Below are 23,495 nucleotides of genomic sequence, written 5' to 3' on the forward strand. Positions count from 1 at the left end.
TGCTTTAGATCACCAGGCCTTAGTTTTACAGCTCAGGAGTATGTCTCACTACAGAAATTGGAAGAGCAGCAGTTCTAGTTAACCACAGGCTCTTTAGCATCCCACTGGTTTAGCCAATAAGCATCTAACCTTGCTTTAGCACATAAGCAGGCTTGGCAAGTGCCTGTTTTAGAATGAAAGCAGCTGCTCTATCTTCACCCTCCCACCTAGACCCTGGAAAAACAGATACAGCTGGAAGACGTACATGTGCCAAAGCTGGGTGCAGCAAGTGAGGAGCAGAAAAGACAGAAAACAAAAAAACTGAGTATCTTCCAAAAAAAAAACAAAAAACCCAAAACTTCGGCAGCCTGGAGCCAGTCATTGGATAGGCACAGTACAGAGAGCCAGATGGGCACAGGACAGTCTTGCAGCAGGGACTCAGCTTGCAGACAGGCACGATGATAACAGAGGACTGAGAAATCCTCAAGTCCAGCAGCCTGTTAATTATAAATATCTGAAAGAAGTGTCCCAACAGGGGAGGACGAGAAGGAGTTTGAAATATTCATGCCTCAAGGAGCAGATGGTTCTTCTTTTCTATGGGGCTCCATAAATCACATACAAACACCTTGCACAAGATATTACCAACGGAACTGCTCCTTGGCAGTCAGATGAGGCCAGAAGAGCTATTAGCAGCTGTACCTCTTTTCAAAACACATTAAAGCTCGTGGAGAGTCCCAAAAGGATTTAAACCGACAAAGTTTATTTTCCCCAATCTCAGCTTTTCCTTCTGATCCCTCTGCCAAGACTTGCGACTAATAGTGGGAACACTTCCTGTGGTCAACAATCTGTCCTTGGGCACAGTTCTGCTCTTCAGACTAAACCGCCAGATTAGCATGACAAATTAATCCAACTGCTGGCCCGGTACCTGGTAACACATTGCAGAAGCACGGACACAATGGCATCTAGTAATGCCCACAACTCCTCAAGATTACTAGCTGCTCCTTCCCCAGAGATGCAATGCTTCTTGAGGACAAATAAGATACCATTTAAATTAGCTCTTCTAGACAATATGAAGGGGCAACTTCTAGAAACAGGTTTTTTCATTTCCTACAAAGCTGGCTAACTCTTTGAAATATTACCTCAAAATGACCTGAGGGTGGGGATTGGAAGAGTGCAAAGAGGTAGGGTAACTCTACTCTTAAGCTTTGGCAGTCTTATGCACCACATATACAAATATAGCGTTCAAAGAGTGCTAAAGTTGCTGAAGGCTGCAGTCTACAGTCAAGGAATACACTGTAACTCCATTATATTATGGAGAGAACTAAGGCAAAGAAAGATTCAGTAATACTGACCTCATCCTATACCCGCAGCCAAGCAGTTTAGGTGCAACTCCATTTGAGATGATCCCGATCACCATCACTCCTGACAGCAGTTGGATGTCACAGCTACTAGCCCAGTCTTTTGCCCAGTATTGTAACCAAGGTGGCCATGGCCCAAATCTCAAGAAAATCCCAGGCCCAGTTTTTGCTAGTGAGAATTCAATACCTTTGAAGATCTATAATCAAGTCCAGTAAAGTGATACCAGCATGCCCCCCAGCCACCCCTTCTCATCCTATTTGCCAGATAAGGTATTATAAGTACTGCTTCAATGAGTGGACACTCCCATAAAAACTGATCCTTGCAAGTGTTTTTAAGCAGACAATAAGCAGTACATAAGTAAAATAGAGAAATGAGTTCAACACAGCTCCACACAAGCCTCTCCTTAGGCTAATTATTTTAAGGTTTCCACTGATGTGAGAGTATGCCAGGCAATTCCAAGTTTCTTGAGAAAAAGACTCTGGTTGGTGAGGATCTGAACAGAGGGGCTAGTTACCTTTACCACTTACCATTGCTGATTTCAGGCAGGTCAAACTTGGTGAAGTCCCACCACTGGAGCCGGTAGGTGGTGTTGGCAATGTTACTGGCCACAGCAGACTGTCCATCTCCAATCACAGCCCCTAAGCAAAGGGAGAAAATAATTAGACAACCTGACCTCAGGTTATGTTCCCTAGCACATCATCCCAAAAAACCACAGGGCAAGAGACAAATCAATAAGAAAAATGTTCTGTGTTCAGTATACAAAACCTTCTGGGTTCCTAAGCAAAAGTAGCTAAGTAACATTTAACAAAAATGGCAACACCTCACAAATAAACCACAGAGGACAGGGAACTGAGAAAGCATAACATCTTGGAACACATTATGAGGAAGGAGGGAAGGACTACAAGAGGGTAAAGAGAAAACATGCCAACACAAAGGTAGAACCATCTTTGTTTGCTGCAAATGTATCTTTTACTGGCAACACCCACCAGGTACATCAGACCTGCTCAATTCTCTTATGCAATTATAAAGCCAGGCCACTCGATACTAAGAAACAAAGAGTTTTGGCCTTTAAAATGGTTCCCTTGGATAATTAATTTGTTCCTATATTAAGAGCCACACAGGTTGGGAATATTCCCTGTTCCCACTCTACCTTCCACCCTTGGAGGAGACTGGGTGTCTGCAATACCTGCTCTACTTAGCAGGCCATATTTTCAAATGAAATTGAGAACCCAGATTCTGATCTGATCCTTAAGAGAGCAGAAGTCACAAGGAACAGAACAAGGATATTTTGTTCCAAGCAATCAAAGCAGCAAACACATCTGATATATTTGTTTTAATTTTTGCCCTTGCCTTCCCTGTACCATGTCTGCATGATGTAGGGAAAAGCTCTTTAGGACAGGAACCCTCTAAAGCACAGTGTAAAGTTACCATCTATACATACTGCTTCTTACCCTGACATGGAGGTAAAAACTTGACAACCAACTAGTACCCAATTGATGGATGTTTCGTTTTGGGTTCCTTAAAGTAACAGGACAGGACTCCACAAAAGAGGTGTTCATAAAATCATGAATGACTTATAGAAAAAGTTATGTAAATGCAGCCAGAGCATTGAGAGAAATTCAGAAACCCTTCCATTTCTTAATTTTCCTTGATCTCCACATGGCAAGAAAACAGGACATTCAAAACAGCTACCCATTTGCTACTCTTTTCTTTGCCACTATTCTGGCTGGCCATACCCCACTGTCATGGGGGCAGGCAGAAACTCAGATTGTCCTAATTCAGCCATTCCTAACTTAAAAAAAAAAAAAAAAAAGTCCCAAGATTCAAAAAACAGCACACAGCACAAAGAGAGAGCGTCCCCTGGAAATGTATGTAAAGAAAATTGAGGGCAAAAATAAAGTTATAAAGTATACCAGGGTTTCATCAAAAATAAATAACAATTAGTGTCTCAAGTTGGCATGGCTATGGCACAGCTCAGACACCACTGTGCACAGGCCCTTGGAAAATGGAAAGGGATAAGAAAGAATGTTCACCAGGCAATAATGCACAATACTTTGGAGAATGGGAAGAACCAGAGATACTCTAGTATAGACAATGCCTTGATAGCTTCACATGCAAGGAGTCCTTGTGCTGTAGGCATACATACATGCACACAAAAGTGCAAGGCAAGAACACAGTCATACAAAGAAATCAAGCCAAATGAATGAAAGAGTCCAGACTTCAGGGGAGTTAGTCTTTGCTGAAGGGTCCCTCAAGACTGTTACCAAGATAGAATAAATAGAATCATAGAAAAACAGGGTTGGAAGGGAACTTGGAGGGTCATCTAGTCCAGCCCCTGCTCAAAGCAGGAACACATGAGACTGTCAGTAGATGAGTTCTTCCAGCACAGCCGTACAGGGTACCGCACCAGCAGTATTGGAAAAGATGGAATTTCTTGGACAGTTCCACTTCTAATATGTGCCAGACAGAACAAATGCTCTGGCAGATGGCTAGGAGCTTGTTACGCACCAGTAGGCACAATGGCAAGCAAGGTGAGCTGACCAAGATGTCTCAATTCTTTCCTTCTTCCTTTGCTCCCCCCACCTGATTAACTCCTAACAGAAAGCTTTGGGGGGCAGGGTGCGGGGGGGTGGGGTGCTAAAAGACAGGGTTTAAAAACGCACCGAACACAGCTTACTTTCTGTCTACAAATGAAAGTGGCAACAAGACAGAAAAGCAAACTCAAGAACAAGTCTGAGAAACGAAGTGGAAGACTGAAAAGCAGTTGCTGGCCTCATTCTCATAGATAAGCTGTCTTAAGTCCTGGTTCTTGGTTCCTCCGAAAGCTCAGACAATATGCCAAGGGCAAAATTGAGCAGTCAGAGTTTTAGAATATATACTTGGTTGTGCCAGGCTTCCAGGAACTGACAGCCCCATATTGTGCTCTGCTTCGTCTCTCTATGTCTCTTTCAGACACTCACATATCACATGGAGAGCAGAATTAAGAACATTTTCCATTGCTGTACATCTGCCCAGGGCCTTTCTTCTAAGCCCCCCACCTCTCCATGCACAGGGCTCCTCAGAGAACAAGACTATACTGAAGAACACAAATGGCGGGATTCAGTGTTAATGAAACTATTCTACACCCAGGATTAATACAAAATGCTGGGGAAGTGAAAAGGAGATGTGTTGTCAGAAGGAAGCTTACTCCCTTACACAAAAGAGCAGCAAGTTCTACTCTCAAGTCTGCCTTTGCACATAGCTGCAGTCTGTTTACCATGCCTCCCACCTCCCCCCCTCCCCCAAACAAGGGGAGAAGAAAAAGGGAAGTGTGGAAAAACATAATTGATGGAGCTGACAGGGTGGGAAAAAGTAATGAACACCATCCTCACTGGCTGCAATAACTGTCCTACAGAACTGGGTCAGAGAGGGGTTTCTCAGCTAAGGAGACACTCAGCAAGGAAAGAGGACAAGAATTTTCCAGGCAGGGCATTTACACCTGGACTATCCAATTTAGCACAGTAAGAGCCTTTCCTGGTCTGTGAGAAGAATGTCTATTATGGGAGGAGGAAGCAGTATCCACCCTTCAGTTCCAAAAGGGAAGGCTAGCAAGCTCCCCAATAACACCATGAGCAAACACATCTCCTTCTAAATCCATGTACCACTCAATCTGAGAGAACACTTCTATCCCTGCAGGCCTCACCAGTCATCTGTACATGCCTAAATTCATGTAGAGAACACTGGACCACCAACATGTGGGAAAACTCAGTGCCACCCAGTTTCAGCATGGCAGCGCCTTGTGCTCCAACAGGCCTACGTTTGTGGAGCACCCAAGTAACCCACCCATATTTAGAGCTGTCTGTGAGTCAGAGATACTAAAGAACAATGCCATGCTCCTCATCTCTTGTACCTGCTTCCACATTAAACACAAATAGTTTGCAACACAAAACTCCTATGGTAGGTAGGGGAGTGTTAATCTGTGCTGCTAGTAAGTCAGGCAACAAACTAGTGGCTGAGCCAGCAATTAAGCTCCAGAAGCTATGCTGCCAGTCCCCTACTATTAATAGGGCAGAGAGGGAAGAAGGGACTTCACTCCCTTCTCCAAGTGCCAGGGACTTCTGGAACTCCAGAGCAAGCACTGAAAAAGGGCAAAGTGAGAAAACTGAACCACCTGAAAACCCCAATTCAAGGACTTAAGCTCTTGCTGCAACCAGTCTTTCAGGTTTGCTTGCAAACTGACCTATATCCACCCAAACCACTTGGCTCCTAATTGCATTTTTATAGTCAACTTTTCTGTCCTACAGAGGCCTGCAAACCTACATCCCAACCTGGTGGGGTAGGAACATCTCTCATAGAACCTTCTCTTTAGTGCCCTGTTCTCCCACACATGCATGCCTCTATCCAGGCAAGCTCCCTGGGACTTACCACCTCAGCAGCCTTTCCCAACACCCCCACTTCACTGTCTTAGCAAGGCTGTCTTCCCTGGTTCATGCTCTTGGCCAGAACACCCAAAGCTCTATACAAGAGAATCCCTTCCCACAGTGATCAAGGGCTGGGTGCAAACCAGCTTCTGGATTTGAAGATGCTCAATCCCTATTCCAGATTCTTAAATTTGTTGCCGGTTCTTTGTGCCTTCCTGGGCCTTACTGCCACCGACTCATTAGTCATTGCCTCATTAGTGAAAAGTATGACATGACAATCTGTCTGACAGTTATATCTATTGTCATGAACACTATCAAGTGAAAGTGATTAGTAAATATTTTCTGAAATTTTCTTCTAGACTTTCTGCACCCTTTCAGACCAGCAACAGTAGTCCTTCTCATTCTATTCTCCAGACCCTCTATTAAAAGGGTGAAAAATGAGCTCTTCCTTTGTTTTTGCTATTAAGATGCCACTTTGCCCATTCACTCCAGTGGCAGCCCTTTCCAAGAACAGGCAGCAGGCAGAAGGTAACACAACAGATGGATGTCACTTCCTCAGGCTCAACCAGAAAGTGACAACCCAATGCAAAAAAGCAGGACAAAGGGACCAAACACAAAAAATAGTCAGATGTACATGGAAGTCCGTGGTCAAAAAGCTTTAGGCCACTTCTCAAAGGATCCAAACCCGTTCACCCTGCAATAGTGCCTACTCTGTAATTTACATGCCTTCATTAAGTAATTACCTGCACTTATACTACTAATTATGTAATTGAGAAGTGTAATTATTAAATTAGATCTTGTTACATGTAACAAATGTCACTCCATTTGGTTTCACAAACCCAGCCAGAAAATTCACATATGCAAGCACCATCCTAAACGAAGGACAAGAGTAAGGAAGCGAAATCTTGGACACTCAGATAAGGGAAGACAATATAGCTTATATTTCCCAATATACAGGGGCAACATAGTGCTGCCTTATCTTTTTCAATTCATCAATCCAACGGAAGGCAGAAAATGTTTGAACCCAGGGCAAGTGAACTTAAGAAGCAAGCAAAAACTGTACTCCTCCTACTCAGTAATTACCACTTGTAAAGCAGAGTCTTGCTAGTACTGCTGGCTTTGCTGAGCTAGGGTTTTAGCTCAGGTATGAACCCTGGAAGGTACTGTCAACTCCTAAGCTCCACTGCAGCCTGCAGGCAAAGAACACTTCAGCTTCTTAAGTCTGGACCACAGAAGATCAGTCTTTACAGGGATCCATTGTTAGGAATTACTTGACAGATGGTTCTGACTCCTGAAGCTTCCATTGTTTGGTGGAATCACAAATGACTGGAACAGGTACCCAAGGGTCTCAGGCTTGTCATCACTATGAACAAAACGACCTTTTTCTGCAAAGATGTAGATTTCAAAATGCTGAAATCTGATGTGAAGGGAAATTGAAATGCAGTGAACGTGGGTTTGACTGGCAGCTTTCCTGCGTCTGTCTATCACTGGGTAATAAACACTGGATGATGGCAGAAATGAAGATAAATGCTTACTGCAGAACCCCGCCCCCCCGAATCTTCATCCACCCCCACTCAGCACATGACAAGAGAGAGTTTAAAGAGAAAAAAAAAATCAGTGTTTTAACAAAGAGATGGCTGAAACTTTCCTTATAGGCTACCTACATGTGACAATTACTCACTCAGTCTCTATCCCTTCAGAGGGTCCAACTCAACTCAGCATGTGGAGGGCTCAACTTTTGTCCATCAGCTATTGCTCATTTATGAATCAGGCCATACAAGCCAAATATCTAAGCTTATTTTGGACCCAGGAAAGAACAGCACTGAGCCAAAAAACTCTAAAGCACACTAAGCTCCCTCCATGAAGACAGGGATCCTTGCCCTATCTCTAGACACACTGGAGGATTTAGTAACACTTTCAACCACTATACAGACCTTGTGGCACCCAATGTTGGGTATGGGAGGTGTCTACAACAGAAGCCTTCTACTTTACTATACATTTAACAAAAGCAAGAGCTCAAATTCTTCCAGAGCAAATCCCTTACACAAAAGCAAAGGCCATCCACAAGACACCAGAAACTTGAAGCCAGATTTACAAAGTACTCAGGGGCCTAAATACAAAGAAACTGAGTCTAGGAGGATTTACAGGAGTTAACGAACAGGGAAGCATGATCCAATGGAGAAAGACCTTCACCACTTCTGTAAATCCTACTATACTTCCTACCTGCACTTTAGGCACCTAAACATCTTTAAGAGGTATTTAGCCCTTCTATCATGTTTCATGAGCCTGCATGTTATTTGTGATCAATGGAGACTTTCCTTTGAAGCTGTCCACTACTGTATGCATTCATGAAGAGAACCCAGCACATTTTTGACAGTGGTTTCTACATCTCCCTAATTTGATGCTGAAGTACTTCTAAACTTTGTGGGATCCAAGGGCCAGGTGCTTGTAAACACTGGATGGATCCACCCAGGCTGTCAAGAGTAGTGGGCTCTTCTCTCTATTAGTTAACATAAAGAATCTTCCACTGGAAGAAGGCTGGCCCATTCTGGTCTCCAGAGTGGGAGGGCAAAAGAGGACAATTCCGAACCTGTTCAATTAAGCTCTGCTCAGATGTTACCACTGGCTATGGGGAAAAAAAAAAAAAAAAAAAAAAAAAAAAAAAAAAATCAGGTGAGGTATGAGATCCCAGTTTTCTACACAAACCAAAATAAGTGTTTCACAGACAGCCATGTTTCTGAGTCACCTCTGACCACATCATATGTTTTAATATGCTACAGGATATGACCATAATCCCAGTGAGCTTCCCTTGTTTCTGGCCACCAAGAGGCATGGTCTTTCAAACCAGCACAGATGGTAATTTAGCACACTCAACCAGTGTAAAGGGTTTTCAGTGTATGTCATTCTGGCATACAGCCAACTAGAATGACATTTTCCAGCATGCCAGCAAAGCTTGTAGCAGATGAAAACAGTTCATACCTTGGCAAAGTTCTTACCATTTTAGTAAGAATTCATGCATCCATTCATAAAACAGCTCAGGGTATGCTAAGCACCGAACCTTGGGCTCTGTGCCATGTTAACGAAGAAAGCATGTCAGAGATGAGTGGGCTCTGGACGCTGAATCCTTTAAGAGAGCTTTTCTCTTTCCCTTACCCCAGATGTGTTGTGGCAAGGAAAAATATAATCCTCCAACGATGCTCATTTCTACCGCAAAACCTTTTTTCAAATTGGAAATCTTTAGCCTAAATATGATTCCTTAGCTCAGGGGTCAGCTGGGACAGGCCCCAACAACAGATTAAGACTATGACTGAGTTCAAAGTTAAATAGCTACAGATATTACTTCAGTGGCAAACAATGTATACGTCATACAGAAAGGAAATCTCAGTGTTGTGAGCTATGGAGATGTCAAAAAAGGAGATCAGTCACTTTGAAAGAAACAAGGATAACAAGTGAGCAAACACCCAGCCCAAAGCCTCCATCTCTGCTATTGTCTTGATAGTTCCTTGATATCTTACCTTGCAGACAGTGGAAGGTCTTACTTTTAATGTCGGGTCAGATAACAATTTGATAAAGAACTACTGGGGCACATGTCTGGCTTTGATGGCAAGATGGTTTCCCTAAGGGAACCCAGAAGAGGTTAAGATCCCTTTCAAACGCTTTTCCTCTTGTCAGAATTATTTGCACTTCACCACATCAAGCCAGTAATTGTTCTCCCTGAGAGAAAGAAACCCTGCTGCCCAAGTCTCTGAACACAACCCCACAGATACCACTGCTCAGAGGCCTGTGAAATACAATAGTAGGAGATTAAGAGAAGGGAGCTGTCACTTCTAGAACCTGCCCTCTCTCTTGGGACACCAGCACCTGGCACAAAATCCTTCAGCCCATGACAAGTAATATATTGCTGAGTTGAGGAAACAGTATAAGTCAGCATGAAATCTGCATGCATGTGGAACAGTAACCATCTACTCTACACAGCACTAATCCTTAGAAAGCATGGTTAGCCATTCTCCTCCAACCAGCACTAATAGCAAGGGCTCTTCCATTCCTTTTGATTGCTACCAAAAGGCAGAGTGCATCATTACACTCTCCAATCCCCAAAGAACATTTTTCTCCCCCTATTCCTCCCCATGCAAAGTTCTGCTATTTTGCACTGAGCAAGGGGAGTTTCAGTCTCCAATCTCCCAGGAACCTTTTTTCACTACCAATCACTCCCATCTAAGGTTAAATTATTTGGCACCCAGGAAACAAAAAAGGCTAGAGAGGAAGGGGGGAGGGTTGGGGGGAGAGGAAAGTAACTGATTACTATTGCTTCCTAGACCACCACCAAACAGCCCTGCAGCAATGAAAAACTTGACTAATAAAAGGATTTGAAACTAGAGATACCCCTTGCCCTTTATTCCCTCCCTCCAAGGCTATAAGAGTCTCCTTTGTAGCATCAAGGAGAATACAAATAGTGAGAGATTCCATCAGAATTGTGGGAGTACCCAAATATCTTTTAGTCAAGCCTCACTAAGTAGGAAATTAAGATAAAGATAACTATTTACTAGCAGAGAGATAGAAGGACAACAAAAGAGTCTGACTTTGGCAGACAGGATATAACTGAACACATTGTATTTATTATGGATGTGTAATTATTTAGCTTATGAGAGGATAATTAATTTGAATGGTTCTGATGTTCACTTACTGTGGGAAAGCAAATATAATACTGCAAAGAGAAACACCATGTACTTGCCAGCTCTAAAATGAGGACTATGGGGCCTGACTGTACTGTTTTCTCTCCTTAGCTTCCACAGGATTAACAAGGTTGAGAAGGGTATGACCAGTACTTTCCTTATCTCGACATCATTAGGAAGAAGTGCAATTTCAGCTTCAAATCCAAGTGTAACCATCACCTGCCATGATCTTGGTCCAAGAAAGGAAAAAATATGTTTGATGACAAGGAGAGGAATGCTAATCTTCATTTGACTTCTGTTTTATGTGACAAAAACCATTCTCAAGCTGCTTCTTCTGTGTTCCAGGAATACCACAGAATGGGTGAAGCATTAGATGTCACATATACTCCAGTATTACACCAGCAAAGAAAGAGGGGGATCAATTTCCTGCGAGGCCCCTACCTGGAAACATATTATTGGGCTGGAAAATCCATGGAGAAGTGCTTTCTAAGAGGATTAAGTCTTAAGAGTGTTTGATAGGACTAGATTACAGAGACTTTATTTATAGGAATACTTGCTTCTGTTGGGAGTGGAAAGCTCTGAGCTGCCTATGAGCTACCTGCCTTTGAATTTGGAGAATTTGTTAGGGGATGGAAGATATGACTGGAATCTGTGAGACAGATGGATGCTTCCTGAATTGCACTTCCACTTCTACAGGTGCTGCTGCTTGGACTCCTTTTTGGGACAATGTCTATTTCCACGTGGCAGTAATTGGTGTTAGGAATTTGTTTCATGGTGCCATAATTTGAGCGGTAAAACATGTTCTGTTTCATGAGCAAATTGTAGACTCTGCAGAACCACTCTGGTGAATATATTTATAGTGCTAGAACTGTTTGTTTGTTTTATTTGCATTTTCTTTCATTGAATATTTTAGGTTGTTTCAACCTTTCCTCCAGACTCACAGGCCTTTAGGCTGTTTTTGTTTTCTGTGGATGGTTTATGTATTGTTTAGCTTTTTTTGTAAGAGAATGACTAAATAGGCTTTTTCCTCTTTCTAAATTCTATGATTCTGGGAGCTAAAAAAAACAACCCCTCCAGCTATCAAGGAGAGGTTCAAATGCAACAACCATCGGATGCTGTCTGGTCATGACACACAGGACCCTACTATATCTCCTTGCATAAATGGGAGAGATTAAATTGACTGGCGGCTTCCTTTGTCAAGGGGAACACACACACATTTTTCAGGCTGGAAGCAAGTACTAATCTACTGAAAGGAATGAGAAATAATACATCCAAGACCACTCTGCCTCCCAGGCTTCAGATGCTGCAGCAGAAAAAAAAAAATTCAGAATGAAGATGGTGGAGGAAAATGGAAACAGACCTCAGTGCAGGATGTGAAGACAGAGCAGACCCGAACTTTCAAGAATGGTAAGAACGCAGATTCTCTCTACTTAACTTCACTCAAACCCAAAACATAAGGTTAACCCTGTGGAAGCTTATAACTTCACTCGAACCCCATGTTCACAATCCTCTTTCACAGCTTTCCATAAACTGAAGGTAATTTTTTTTAATCAAACTGCCAAACCTCCTGCCACAGCTCTGTACATGTTTCATGAATCCCTGTGAACCTGACTAGTGGGACCTCAAAAGCTAATCCATGATTTGTGTCATTTGGACTCCTCCCACTGCCAGCTCCGTCCATTGCAATGCCTCCACTTTATCTTACTGCTGAGTCCCTTGCATCTTTTCCAAAGCCTTCATTAAATGCTGTTGGAAGTCTGCTTTTTAACCTTCACATCTGTGTTTATCCTCTGCACAAAAACAGAGCAAAATCTGCGCCTGGCAGGCATTTCCTTTTGTACAACTCCCTTTTCTTTCCCTTTCTGGATTTTCAGAGCATGAAATGTGCCTGCTAATCCTAATTGCCTCAGACGGTGAGTCTTGCAAAGACAAGACAAAGGGGGCAGCCTTCTACCAATAAGCATAACCCTGCACAGTTCCTGCACACCCTTTGCCTGCTTCTAAGCAAATGAACCTCCAGAGAGCTCCCATCCTGCACCTCCAGAGAGCTCCCATCCTGCTTTAGTGTCACTCTAAAGAATAAACTAAGGAAAGGCTGTGCTTGGATTCCTCAGTCCTTGTGACTGGATCTCCAGGCATGAAGCTGTATTAGAAAGAAGAATTCACTTTTCTCTCTCCCTCAGTCTCAGTTCATGCATTCTTAGTTCTGTCCTCTGTTGCTCTGTGTTCTAGATTGGCCAGGGTATGAAAGCTCCTGCTGGGGTACCTAACCTCTGTAGGGTTAGGGTCTCCCAAATATAGCTACTTTGTGTCAAAGCAAAGATCTGAGATTGAGTTTTGGAGAGGGGCATTTGTATGACCACAAAATTGCATCTCAGCTTCTCTTCAGCAAGGAAAGAACTTTATGGGCCCCGGCTGCCACCAAAAATTCTGGCATTTCTGCCAGTCTTCATAGACATTAGGGCTGGAAGGGACCTTGGAAGATCGAGTCCAGCCCCGCACCCAAAGGGCAGGAAGTCAGCTTATCAGTGCTTTGGAGCAAAAAATACTCATTTGGAGCAGCTGAGGTCCCTTTCTCCTACTTCATAGGTTAAGTCCACTTCCTGGTTCACCACAGGTTCCTCCCAGACTTGGAGCAGCCTCTTTGAAATATCCCCTTAGAATATCTCCATAGGTCTTATTCGAGAAGCCAAAAGGTCTTTCTCCAGCAATAGGGGTGAGCTTGCACCAAATGGAAGAATAAACTCATCCACAGCCCTCTCTAGGCCTCATCTAGTTCATTTCATTACTTTGAGGGACAATGTAATATTTGCTCCTCCAGTCTTTTCTCTGAGACTTGTCCTAATATCCAATTTTAGACAATTCAAGCAAGACTCCCCAAGAAGCTCTCTCAGAGCTTAACACACAATAGACTGAAAGGGCCTCCTGGAACAGTGGACACAGTCCCCTACATTTGCAGACAATCACTCAAGGAGTCCCTGCCTTCCCACCTTCTGCTCAGCAGTGTGGATTTACTACACCAATACAAGGCACAGCTCTGTTCAAACTAGCAGCCCTTCGCTGGAAGAGGAGACTGGTATTTCTATAACAAAACATTCCTACTGAAGACATGGTCCTACCAAAACCATACATTCCCCTGCCCAGGCAGATAAGAGAGGGTGAGAGAAACTTGCTTCACATTCTAGAACTCATATTTTCAGGACTAGTTTGTAGTGCCCCCCTTCTTCCCACTGTAATTCTCACACACGGGCAAGCACACACAGCCAATAACATTTCACAGCTATGATATCCTGTGAACAGGATAGCTCTGCTAAGGAGATATCTGCCTGCACTAAATTTGCATGTTGGGGAGTTTAAGGCAAAGTCATGTGCCCCTGGGGAAAATGCAACTCTATTAATAAGAATGCAGGTCCTGACAAATAAATAAACCCTACAAACGAACACAGCATCACTGGGGAAAGAAATGCTGACAGATGGTGTTTATGGAATGCATTTTAAGAAAGCACCGTGCTCATTAAGGGCACCTACCCAGTGCAATGGCTCATGCACAGCCATTGCATCTGCAAGGGAAGCAGGCCCTAACCTCATCTACAAAACAAGGAAGTTGAAGGAGAGCACCAAGGGAGCAATTTATGATTCCTCCTGAAGCTTGGATAAGGAAAAGGAGAAAAGGCAGAGTAACCACTGGGACGGGGGAGGGATAAACAAACAATTTTCTGGGTGGAAGTGGTGGGGAAAGGTGGGGAGCAAGGAGCAGAGTAAAAATACACTTATGATGCAATTGGTGGGAAGTAAATCAAGGCAAGAGATGATAACTAAGTTGGGAAGAATACCTAACAAGGAGAGGGTTTGCTCAGACTGAAAAAGAGCAGGGGTGTCAAACTCACCCTGGGCTAGGTCTGGATCACGGAGGCTCCTCCTGGGCCAGATCCATGGAGCCAGCAGCAGCTTCAGTGCATGTGGGTCCAATGGCACAGGTTCATGTTCAGGCAGTGGCACAGGTCAGGAATAGTGCAGCAGTGGTGGGTCCGGGGCAGACTGATGCATGGGTCAGGGAACTGGGAGACAATATGGGTCTGGGGGTGAGCAGCAGAGTGGGTTGGGGGCTGCATAATAGTAGAGCAAGTGAGAGCTGTATCTACACAGCCCTCACTCACCCCTGCAGCCAATGGCCAAATTCCATCAGGGGTGCAGGGACCCAAAATTCTGCAGCAGACCATGCTCACTGGTCTCGCCCCTTAACTTCCAGTAGTCCACTGGACTACCAGTGGGCTGGCTGGTATGGTACTTTGGGCCAGATTTGGCCTGTGAGTTATACATTTAACACCCCTGGAAAAGATGGTGAAATGGGAACTAGGTTGAATGACATAGTGGACCTCAAGGCAAGGGGAAAGGTAAAGTAAAGAGCTTTGAAAAGACAATCACAGTTTGTCACTCTATTTGGGGGGTACTAAGCTTTTTTTTCCCTTTTTTTTTTTTAAATCCGGGGGGAGGGGGGCCACGGGGTTGGAGGGAGATGTTCACAGTCTAGAGCAGATGCCAGAACTCTTTGGTGCAACGTGCGAGGTGGAGTTTTCAGAGTGCAGCAGGGAGGGAGTTTTAGTATATAAACAGTCTTCTAGCTTATGAAACACTGAATTCTATACAGCGTCTAGACTCTAGGTGATTTTGTGTTTCCAGAGTTGATGTGGGTAACAGTACAGTACAAAATCCACTGTGGAAAAACAATGCTATGATCAAGATCCAACAGAAGACTAAAATGGTACGTACTACGACACACTGGCAAGTGATGGGATGTTAAACATTCAAGGAGTTAAACATTCACAGCAGCAAGCAGCCTGCCATGAGAAAGCGAAGCTGAGCAGATAACATTTAAAGTTACCTGCTTAAACTCCTGATACAGCAGAGCTCTCAGTAGGAACCAATTCACAGATATTACAAAAGCAAGGACAAGAGCAAAAGATGCTAGTGCTTTTATTTCTTTACTTTAAATTATTAAAGTCTAGTTTCTCTGTCTGTGGGTTAAATTTTTAGTCAAACTTGAGCTCAGGGCAGAAGCAGAGCAATTCAGCTACTTGGCATGCAGGCCCTGGGCTGGGAGAGGGACAGCTTCTTCAAACAGGTCCCATTTCTTTTTAGGGCAGACCTGACCTGACCGTAATCCAACTTGAACTAGTTTGTACTATTTTTAAAGGACACTAAGAACTGACCGGGAAGCTGCTATGCAGCATAAGCACAGCATGACGCAACTGACAGGTCTCCAAACAGGAGGTAAGGGAATTTAAGACATGATATCATAGTTTACTGGCCCATAGCCGATTCTATTAGACTATACAGTAAGCCAAATTCCATGACAAAGAAAAGCCATGCAGCCAAACAGGAAACCCTGTAGTCACCCCAAAATACCATGCTAACAACAATGGAGTCTAGACTACCATGTCACACAACTGCAAAGTACAAGCACTGGTATACACCAAGAGATGCTAAAACTGGCTCAAGTAGCCTCAAAGTCCTGAGACTCATTATGAACTCCACCTCACAGGACCCCAAACAGCTGTCTCAGTTCAGCGGGATAGCAGGGCTAGTCCCTCACCATCTCACTCTATGTACAGGAATGGGAAAAATAAGCGCCTATTCATACACTTGGCCAGGCAACCAGCTGGAAGGGTGCACTGTTACCATAAATCCTCATGCTTATAGAAACAATCAATGCAGTTAAGGAGATTAATCAAAAGATTGTGGGTGTGCACAAGAAAGGGACACATTGAATTAGGACTCAGCTGATGGCAGAAAAGAGAAAGGTCATTAGCTAACTATAAGCACCATATTTGTCATCCCAACTAGAAGACAAAACATTAATCCAGCCTCCTTTACAGACCGCTCAACCACTGCAGTCGTGAGGTTCTCTATTAATATTGCTATTACGTTTAGCATTTTGTTCCGCAGTGCTCCCGACTGAAGAGGATGGGCTTGTAGTGGCTCACAGCTCCACAGTGCCAGCTTTCTTGTAGTTCAGAAATCAACATTTGCACACTGAGTGCACTCCACAGCAGTATATCGATAGTTTCAGTTCCAATTAGCCATTTAGCAAGTAAAGTACGCATGATGATGCCATGCCTCCACTTTCTGCCATCTCTGGATCATTGTAAATAAATGTACCAAGAGCCCCCTTCCACGGCTTCCTTGGGATCTTAATTGACAGAGTAGTCACAGTTGTTTCGTTTTTGAAAGAAGAAAAAAATAGTGGTTCTGGATCAGACTGTGAAGGGGGAGGAAAGAAGCTTTCTCTTCTGTTTCTGCTACTTTCAAGCCTTCTCCCTTTCTCTCATCTTCTGAGCAGCACTATGCCCACCTCTTCTCTCCCGCTCTTATCCATCTTGCTGTCATTGTCATGCACCCAATTCCTTCCCATCAGATTTACACTCCTGGATCTCCCACCACTTCTCCTCACCCTCCCCTCTACCACACACTTTCTGAGGCATCTCCTTCCATGCTGATGACCCATCCAACTCCCTGTCTACACATTTTCTCATTCTCACCTCCTCATTGAAAGCTCTGCAGCCAAGGTTTAAATCTCCCACTCACCAAAAGGGACATTCACTTGATTTGGTCTCCCACACTGCTCTAACTTATCTGTTGCTGAGCCCTAACCACCCAGCACTTGGTCCTTTTCCTCATGCTTTGTCATTCTGTTTTTCCATGGTTTCTAGGCCATCAGTAAAACCAGTGACTTCTCTTCCCTTTATTCTACTGGTAAGACTGTTGATGCTTGGAGTGGCTGACAGGTCAAAGAGGAAGAGGATGGGGGATGCTTCAGGTCTCCCCCACACTCGACTATTCTGTCCTTCACTCTCTGACTCAGCTCAATACTAGTTTCCTTTGCTTTTGGTCTTAGCATTGTAAAACACCTCAGGAGGGAATCCTATCACTAGGCTAACTTCTTCCATTACAAATTCTCTCCCCTTCGCATTCTGCCAGTCTTCCTGGCACAAAAAAATCTTCACTTCTCCAACTTCACTGAACCTAGTGCCGACAAATCTTAGCTGCTTTGTCATCACCTTTGACTCATTCCTCAAACCCTCCTCTTTCCCTGCCTCCCTTTCTTTCTCTACACAGGATCTGAGTTTCTTCCAAGAGCAACCTGACAAAATGACATGTCTTTCCTCATTCCCCATATTTGCATTCCCTTCCTACATCCACTCTCTCCTCCTCTGCCCTCTCATAGGCACTGAAGTTTCTCATTTGTCTTCCTCCTCTAGCCTCTCCATTTCCCCCAGAGACCCCATCCCATCTCCTGGTCTCCCTTGCAGCAACTCTCATCCCCTCCCTTACTGCTCATTCTCTGCTGGTTCTTCCTCCTCACACTTCAACATGCTTTCATCTCCACTCTTAAAAAACCTTTTGATCCCACCTACTTCTCCAATTGCTGTCCCATCTTCCTGCTCCCTGACATCTCTAGGTCACTAAAAGAGACATTGAAAACAATTACTGTCTTCCAGTTCCACCCTAGACCCTTTGTAGTCCAGCTTCTGGCCCTTGCACTCAACTAGATCTCTTCTCACAGTTTCCAATGATATCTTTCTAGCCAAGGCTCAAAACTGAGGTGGATACCTCATCCCCTTCCTCTTTGACCCACCAGTCATTCCAACTCCCTTAGCAATGCAAGTAAGAACATCAATAATATACTGGGTCAGACCATAGGTCCGTTTAGCCCAGCACCCTGAATCTGGGTGTCAAGAAGGATGCCAAGGAAAAAAGGATATATGCAGATTGATCTGTCCCCTGTCCCTCTTTTCTTACAGCTTCTACGATTCAGAGACCTAGGACGTTCTAAATCGTAGGCTGTGCCCTTGCATCTTGGAATCTTGTCCTTGATTGACTTATACAACTTGCCCCTCAACTGGTTTTCCTCCGCTCTCTCTAACAGCTCCTTCCATATGTTTATCCAAAGATCCTTCTCACTCCTCCCACTTTTAGGGGAGGGGACACCTACAGGACTCCTTTGGTTTTCTTGACTCCTACTTGCATCTCCTTCTGTCCAAAGGAAATTCAACCATCATCTCTATGCTTACAACTCACAAATCTCTCTCCACTCCCAACATACATCCTTCTATCCAAAAAACCCTCCATTTCTGACCTCTCCATATTCTCCTCAAGGGAGATCACCTGTGTTCACAGGACACCTGTGTTCTGGGTGTTTGAACAATGCATACCTAGTACAATGGTATCCTGAATCTGGGTAAAGCCTCTGGATGCTAATGAAATATAAAGAGGTGTTCTGAAAGATTCGTTTATATGGGAAATTAAGTTTCTCCTCTCTGTGCTACAACTCTCACCATCAGTTTTAACACAGATGCTTTGCTTATTAATACAGATGTTTTGCTTAAGTTGTGTTTTGGAAGAAGGCCTTGGCCTAATTTACTTCCCCCACTCTGACTTTAATAAAACCCTTTTCTAAACAACTCTAGCCTCTACAGAAAGGATGATCTTGTAATAGCACAGAGGCAAAAGTGGTTTCCACCCAGCTAGGGTGGTATAGCCAGCACAATGTCTAGAATCAGATTAGCTGTGAATGAAATAATTGGAAAGATGCAGGTGAGTTGTGACCTTTACAGCTCCTGGCCTCCTTTACTTGTTCAGCTTATTGTGTTGATGTCTTAAGAATGCAGAAGCATACAGCAAATAATAGCAGCAAGCCTGCATCACGACATGGCTTCTGATAAACTCATTGGTTAAACACAAACTAAACTCCAGAGCTGCAACCAGAAACATGCAGTCTTATATTAGGCTCCATTTACACATGAAAGGCAATCTAAAAATCAACACCGTACCCTGACCACAACAAGCAATGCACTGCTCTGTAGCAACGGGGCTGTTGCAATGTCCTGCATTCTTGTACCAGACTGGCTGGGAAACCTGGTTCCAAGATTTTTACATTTAAAAGGCTGGACATAAACTTTGACTCCTCTGACTGACTGTACCTAAAGAGCATTATGTTACACTGCAGGTTACTGTGATAATTTATAGCCCTTTTACAAAATAGCTTCCAGGGGCTTTCATTCAGTCCCTCTTCCTATAAAAAGTTGCGGATTGTGGGCAACATCTTTTTAAAGACACAGCAGGCTGAGAGAAACTACTTTTATGGCTAAGTGAGCTTTATCGCCTACAAAAAAAAGACATGTCCCCAAGGGGCCCTCAACACCCACAGAGAGATGAACACTGCTACAAAATAATATCCCATATAGCATACTAATATCTAGAAATTCATCACTTTACCAATGCCTAGGCAAGGAATAAACAAGAGGTCAAAGCTCTTCACACTTATGGCCATGGGATCATTTTCATCTCTCTAGGCCACATTTTTGCTTTTCTGAATCTCAGCCCATCACCCCCTATCAAATTAGGAAGCATTTCTGCAAAGTTCCATATTCATGATTACACAGCACTTGTGTTTCATCCATGCCAATCATCATATCCCATCATGCGGAACTGAGCCAGGCTGTAACTTGTGATGGAGCAGGGCAGGGCAGTTGGATCCCTACTACACTGAGCATATTTTACAAGGAAGCCTCATTCTGGTAAGTGTTTCCCCAATTCTTTGCTTGTGTGCATTACGGTAACTCTCCTTTCTAAAGTCTTCTTAAGAAGCATTACGGTCAGAACAATTCAACCACTGATTCATAAGCTGCCCATTTTTTTCTCCCACTGTTCTTTCCAATACACACCAATTTAAGTCAGGTAGTTGCCTCCTCTCACAATGTAACATCTTCAAATCTTCATATTTTCTGAAGCATGTGAAGCTTCATTTCAGTCCTGTGGTTCAAATCTTTCATACTACAAAAGTGCTTGCTATATAACTGGCAAGTGAGGTTCTTCGAGTAAATATATCTGTTATTAGACCAACTAAAACAGTTGGAAAAATTCTTCTTTGCAAGCTTTTGGGTACAAATACCCTTCATCAGGCTGAGGAAGCATCTGCAGCTGGTCTGTGCTCTTTCTGGATGAAACAGAATAGAAGCCAGAGGCTGGTATGCAAGAATGCCCATTAGTGAAAATGCAAATTGAGGCAGTCAATGGGTGAGAAGCAGGTCTGGGGGGAAGGAGAACATGGACTTTGGTGATAAGAATATAGCTGGTAACTGTTGTCTAATGAGATAATTTAAGGACAGTTGTAATTTACTAAATTATCTAGTTTAACCTCCCATGCAACACAGACCACAGAAATTTCTGGTGAAATTCAATCTCAAGCCCATAACTTCTGTTTGAACTACAACACATCCTTTACTGGTTTTAAGACTTCAAGTGAAAGAATCTATATAAGTTGTTTCCATTAGACTGATACATAATTAAGGTGTCTGTGTTACTACTATTAAAAAGTTGGCACCACTCAAACATTAAAAACTTATTTCTACTCTAAAAATAACTACCTTGGATATTATATCTTGTGTCTAAAGGACCCTCTATCAAAATTTCTCTTCCCATGTAGTTATTTTTAGACTAAGCACTTAACATTCTTTGATTAGCTATGTACATTCTCTTCTTAAGTCTCATTATAAATGAAGATTTTCCAGATTCATTCAATTCTTGTAGCCATCTTCTGAACTTTTTCCAACTTTTCAACATCCTTTTCCAAATGCGGACACCAGAACTGGATATAGGGCACCAGGAATAGTGTTAATGAAAACCACGTGCAAAAGCAATACCACCTCCCTACTAATATCTGAAGTGAGATATCCCTCTGCTTCTACACCAAAGGATCTCATTTGTTCTTAAATCAGCTTATATTATCATCTCTAGATTGTGGCAGAAGACATAGCAGTGGATTGCTACCTCATCTTTACCTTCCATCAAAGAGCAAATTTGACAAAGCCTGTATGTTTGGTTCCAAAACATTCTGGATTCTAAATGAAGTGCCTCCTCCTTAACTGACTTAAGGCTGAGATGTATGACGGCTTTGGCCCAGAGTCCCCCAACAGAGCTGCTGCCCATGGCAAACCCAAATCCTTTCCAAACCCTGTTGACTTGGCATTACTTAGGAGCAGAATAGTACTCAGAGTCCTATTTCAGCTGTGTTTGCACAAATAAGCATGGAGGCCAAGGCATGCTTTTACCAGGGCTGATAAGAAAAGCACAATTACGCCCTCACATCTCACTTTGGGAATGTAATCATTGCCCCAGCCTTCTTCCCAACAGGAAGTGTAATTAGCTCTTCAAGACTTTTTATTTGGGAACAATAATCCTTTACCAGAGCCCTCTTCTGTGGAAGGAAAAAAGGGAGAGCAGGGCAATGCACAAATGCTCTCAAACAGTAGCAAAGCTAAAGCTAGAGCACTATGTATACTTCCATTCCACAATTCCTGAAATCCAGCCAGAGTCACAATCACTGGCTGAGGCTCCACTTACAAGTGGTAAGAAGCTCAGGCAGATCCCATCCCATCAACTACCACATCTTAGTTCCCATTCTCTTCCATTTTCAGAAGCAAACAAAATCCTTATCAACTCAGTCTATCCAGCCTAATGGATCGAGCAAAGCAGCCTAACCATAAACTTTGTGACTGTCACAATGGGAGTTTTTAAAAAAAAGGGAAACTATGGTTTCCCAGAATACCTACAGGCTGGTAGCAGTATACCTACAGGCTGGGAAACTCCCTTCTTGTCAGCACAGAGGGAGAAAAGGATCTTGGATTCATCATTGACTCCAAGATGAATATGGGCCAACAATGTGGGGATGCAGTCAGGAAGGCTAACTGCACCTTGTCATGCATCCATAGATGCATCACGAGCAGGTCCAAGGAGGTGATCCTCACCCTCTAAGCAACATTGGTCAGGCCGCAGTTGGAGCACTGTGTCCAGTTCTGGGCACTGCTCTTCAGGAGGGATGTGACCAGCATCGAGAGGGTCCAGAGGAGGGCCACTTGCATGATCAGGGGGCAGCAAGGCAGGCCCTACGAGGGGAGGCTACAGGACCTGAACCTGTTCAGCCTCCACAACAGAAGGTTGAGAGGGGATCTGATGGCTGTCTATAGACTGACCAAGGGGGACCAGCAGGCAATGGGAGAGTCTCTGTTCCTCCAAGCACTACTGGGAGTAACAAGGAATAACGGCCATAAGTTGATGGAGGGTAGATTCACGCTAGATATCAGGAGGCACTACTTCACAGTCATGGTGACTAGGATCTGGAACCAACTTCCAAGGGAAGCGTTGCTCACTTCTACCCTGGGGGTCTTCAAAACGAGGCTAGACAGACACCTAGTCGGGGTCATTTGACCACAGAATTCTTTCCTGCCATGGCAGGGGGTCGGACTTGATGATCTGCTCAGGCCCCTTCTGACCCTACCAACTATGAAACTATTTGCAATGAACAAGGGTTTGAATTCAAAATGCAGTGACTGTTCTACATTAACTCCCTCTGTGGAAACTATTATTCTGTCTAAGGAGCACTTTTAAGTGCAGATGAAGAATATCCATGAAGGACAGCAGTGCAAAATAGCTTTAGTGAAATATTCTGCAACAGTTAGTCTAGATTGTTTCCCCATAAAGGCAAACCTGAGATCCAAGAGTCCTCTATGATGAACACTCCCATAGGAACTTCCAGAGCAGTTCCAGGAAAATGAGGAGCTTCTGTAAAGACTAGATCAGTCACCCTCTGTGCTTTCAGACAATTTATTTACACATGTTCACACAAAAAATAAACCTGCTGCTAATCTAATACTGGGTCCTCTCACAATCAATCCATCACCTTGTGACCTTGGTGTGCTTTTGAATCCAACCACAATGAGGTGCCATGGAAGATCTACAAAGTTTCAGGAACCATGGTTAATTCACTCATTTGGTTAGTAAGTTAGTACTGACTTGATGCTCCACAGTGCACAAAACACCCCTATGCTAGAGAAGTCAGACATCTTCATAGTTTCTAGGGTCAGAAGGGACCTGAGTAGATCATCTAGTCTGACCCTCTGCCATGGCAGGAAAGATTACTGGGGTCAAACGACCCCAGCAAGGTGTTCATCTGACCTCCTCTTAAAGACCCCCAGGGTAGGAGCCAGCACCACTTCTCTTGGAAGTTGGTTCCAGATCCTAGCCG

At 43.6% G+C, this 23,495-nt stretch overlaps 1 protein-coding gene across 6 annotated transcripts in view; it reads right to left on the reverse strand.

Annotated features, from left to right (window-relative positions):
* The window catches only part of AMBRA1 (autophagy and beclin 1 regulator 1), a 182,808-nt gene that overhangs the window by 65,646 nt on the left and 93,667 nt on the right, over positions 1-23,495 (reverse strand). For all 6 annotated transcript variants that reach the window (XM_019551610.1, XM_019551609.1, XM_019551608.1 and 3 more), the window contains one exon: positions 1,866-1,976. In XM_019551610.1, coding sequence (XP_019407155.1) covers positions 1,866-1,976 — 111 coding nt within the window. The remainder of the gene's footprint in view (positions 1-1,865; positions 1,977-23,495) is intronic.

The sequence above is a fragment of the Crocodylus porosus genome, unplaced genomic scaffold (genome assembly GCF_001723895.1).
Source record: "Crocodylus porosus isolate Cpor-Errol unplaced genomic scaffold, CroPor_comp1, whole genome shotgun sequence".
NCBI lineage: Eukaryota > Metazoa > Chordata > Crocodylia > Crocodylidae > Crocodylus > Crocodylus porosus.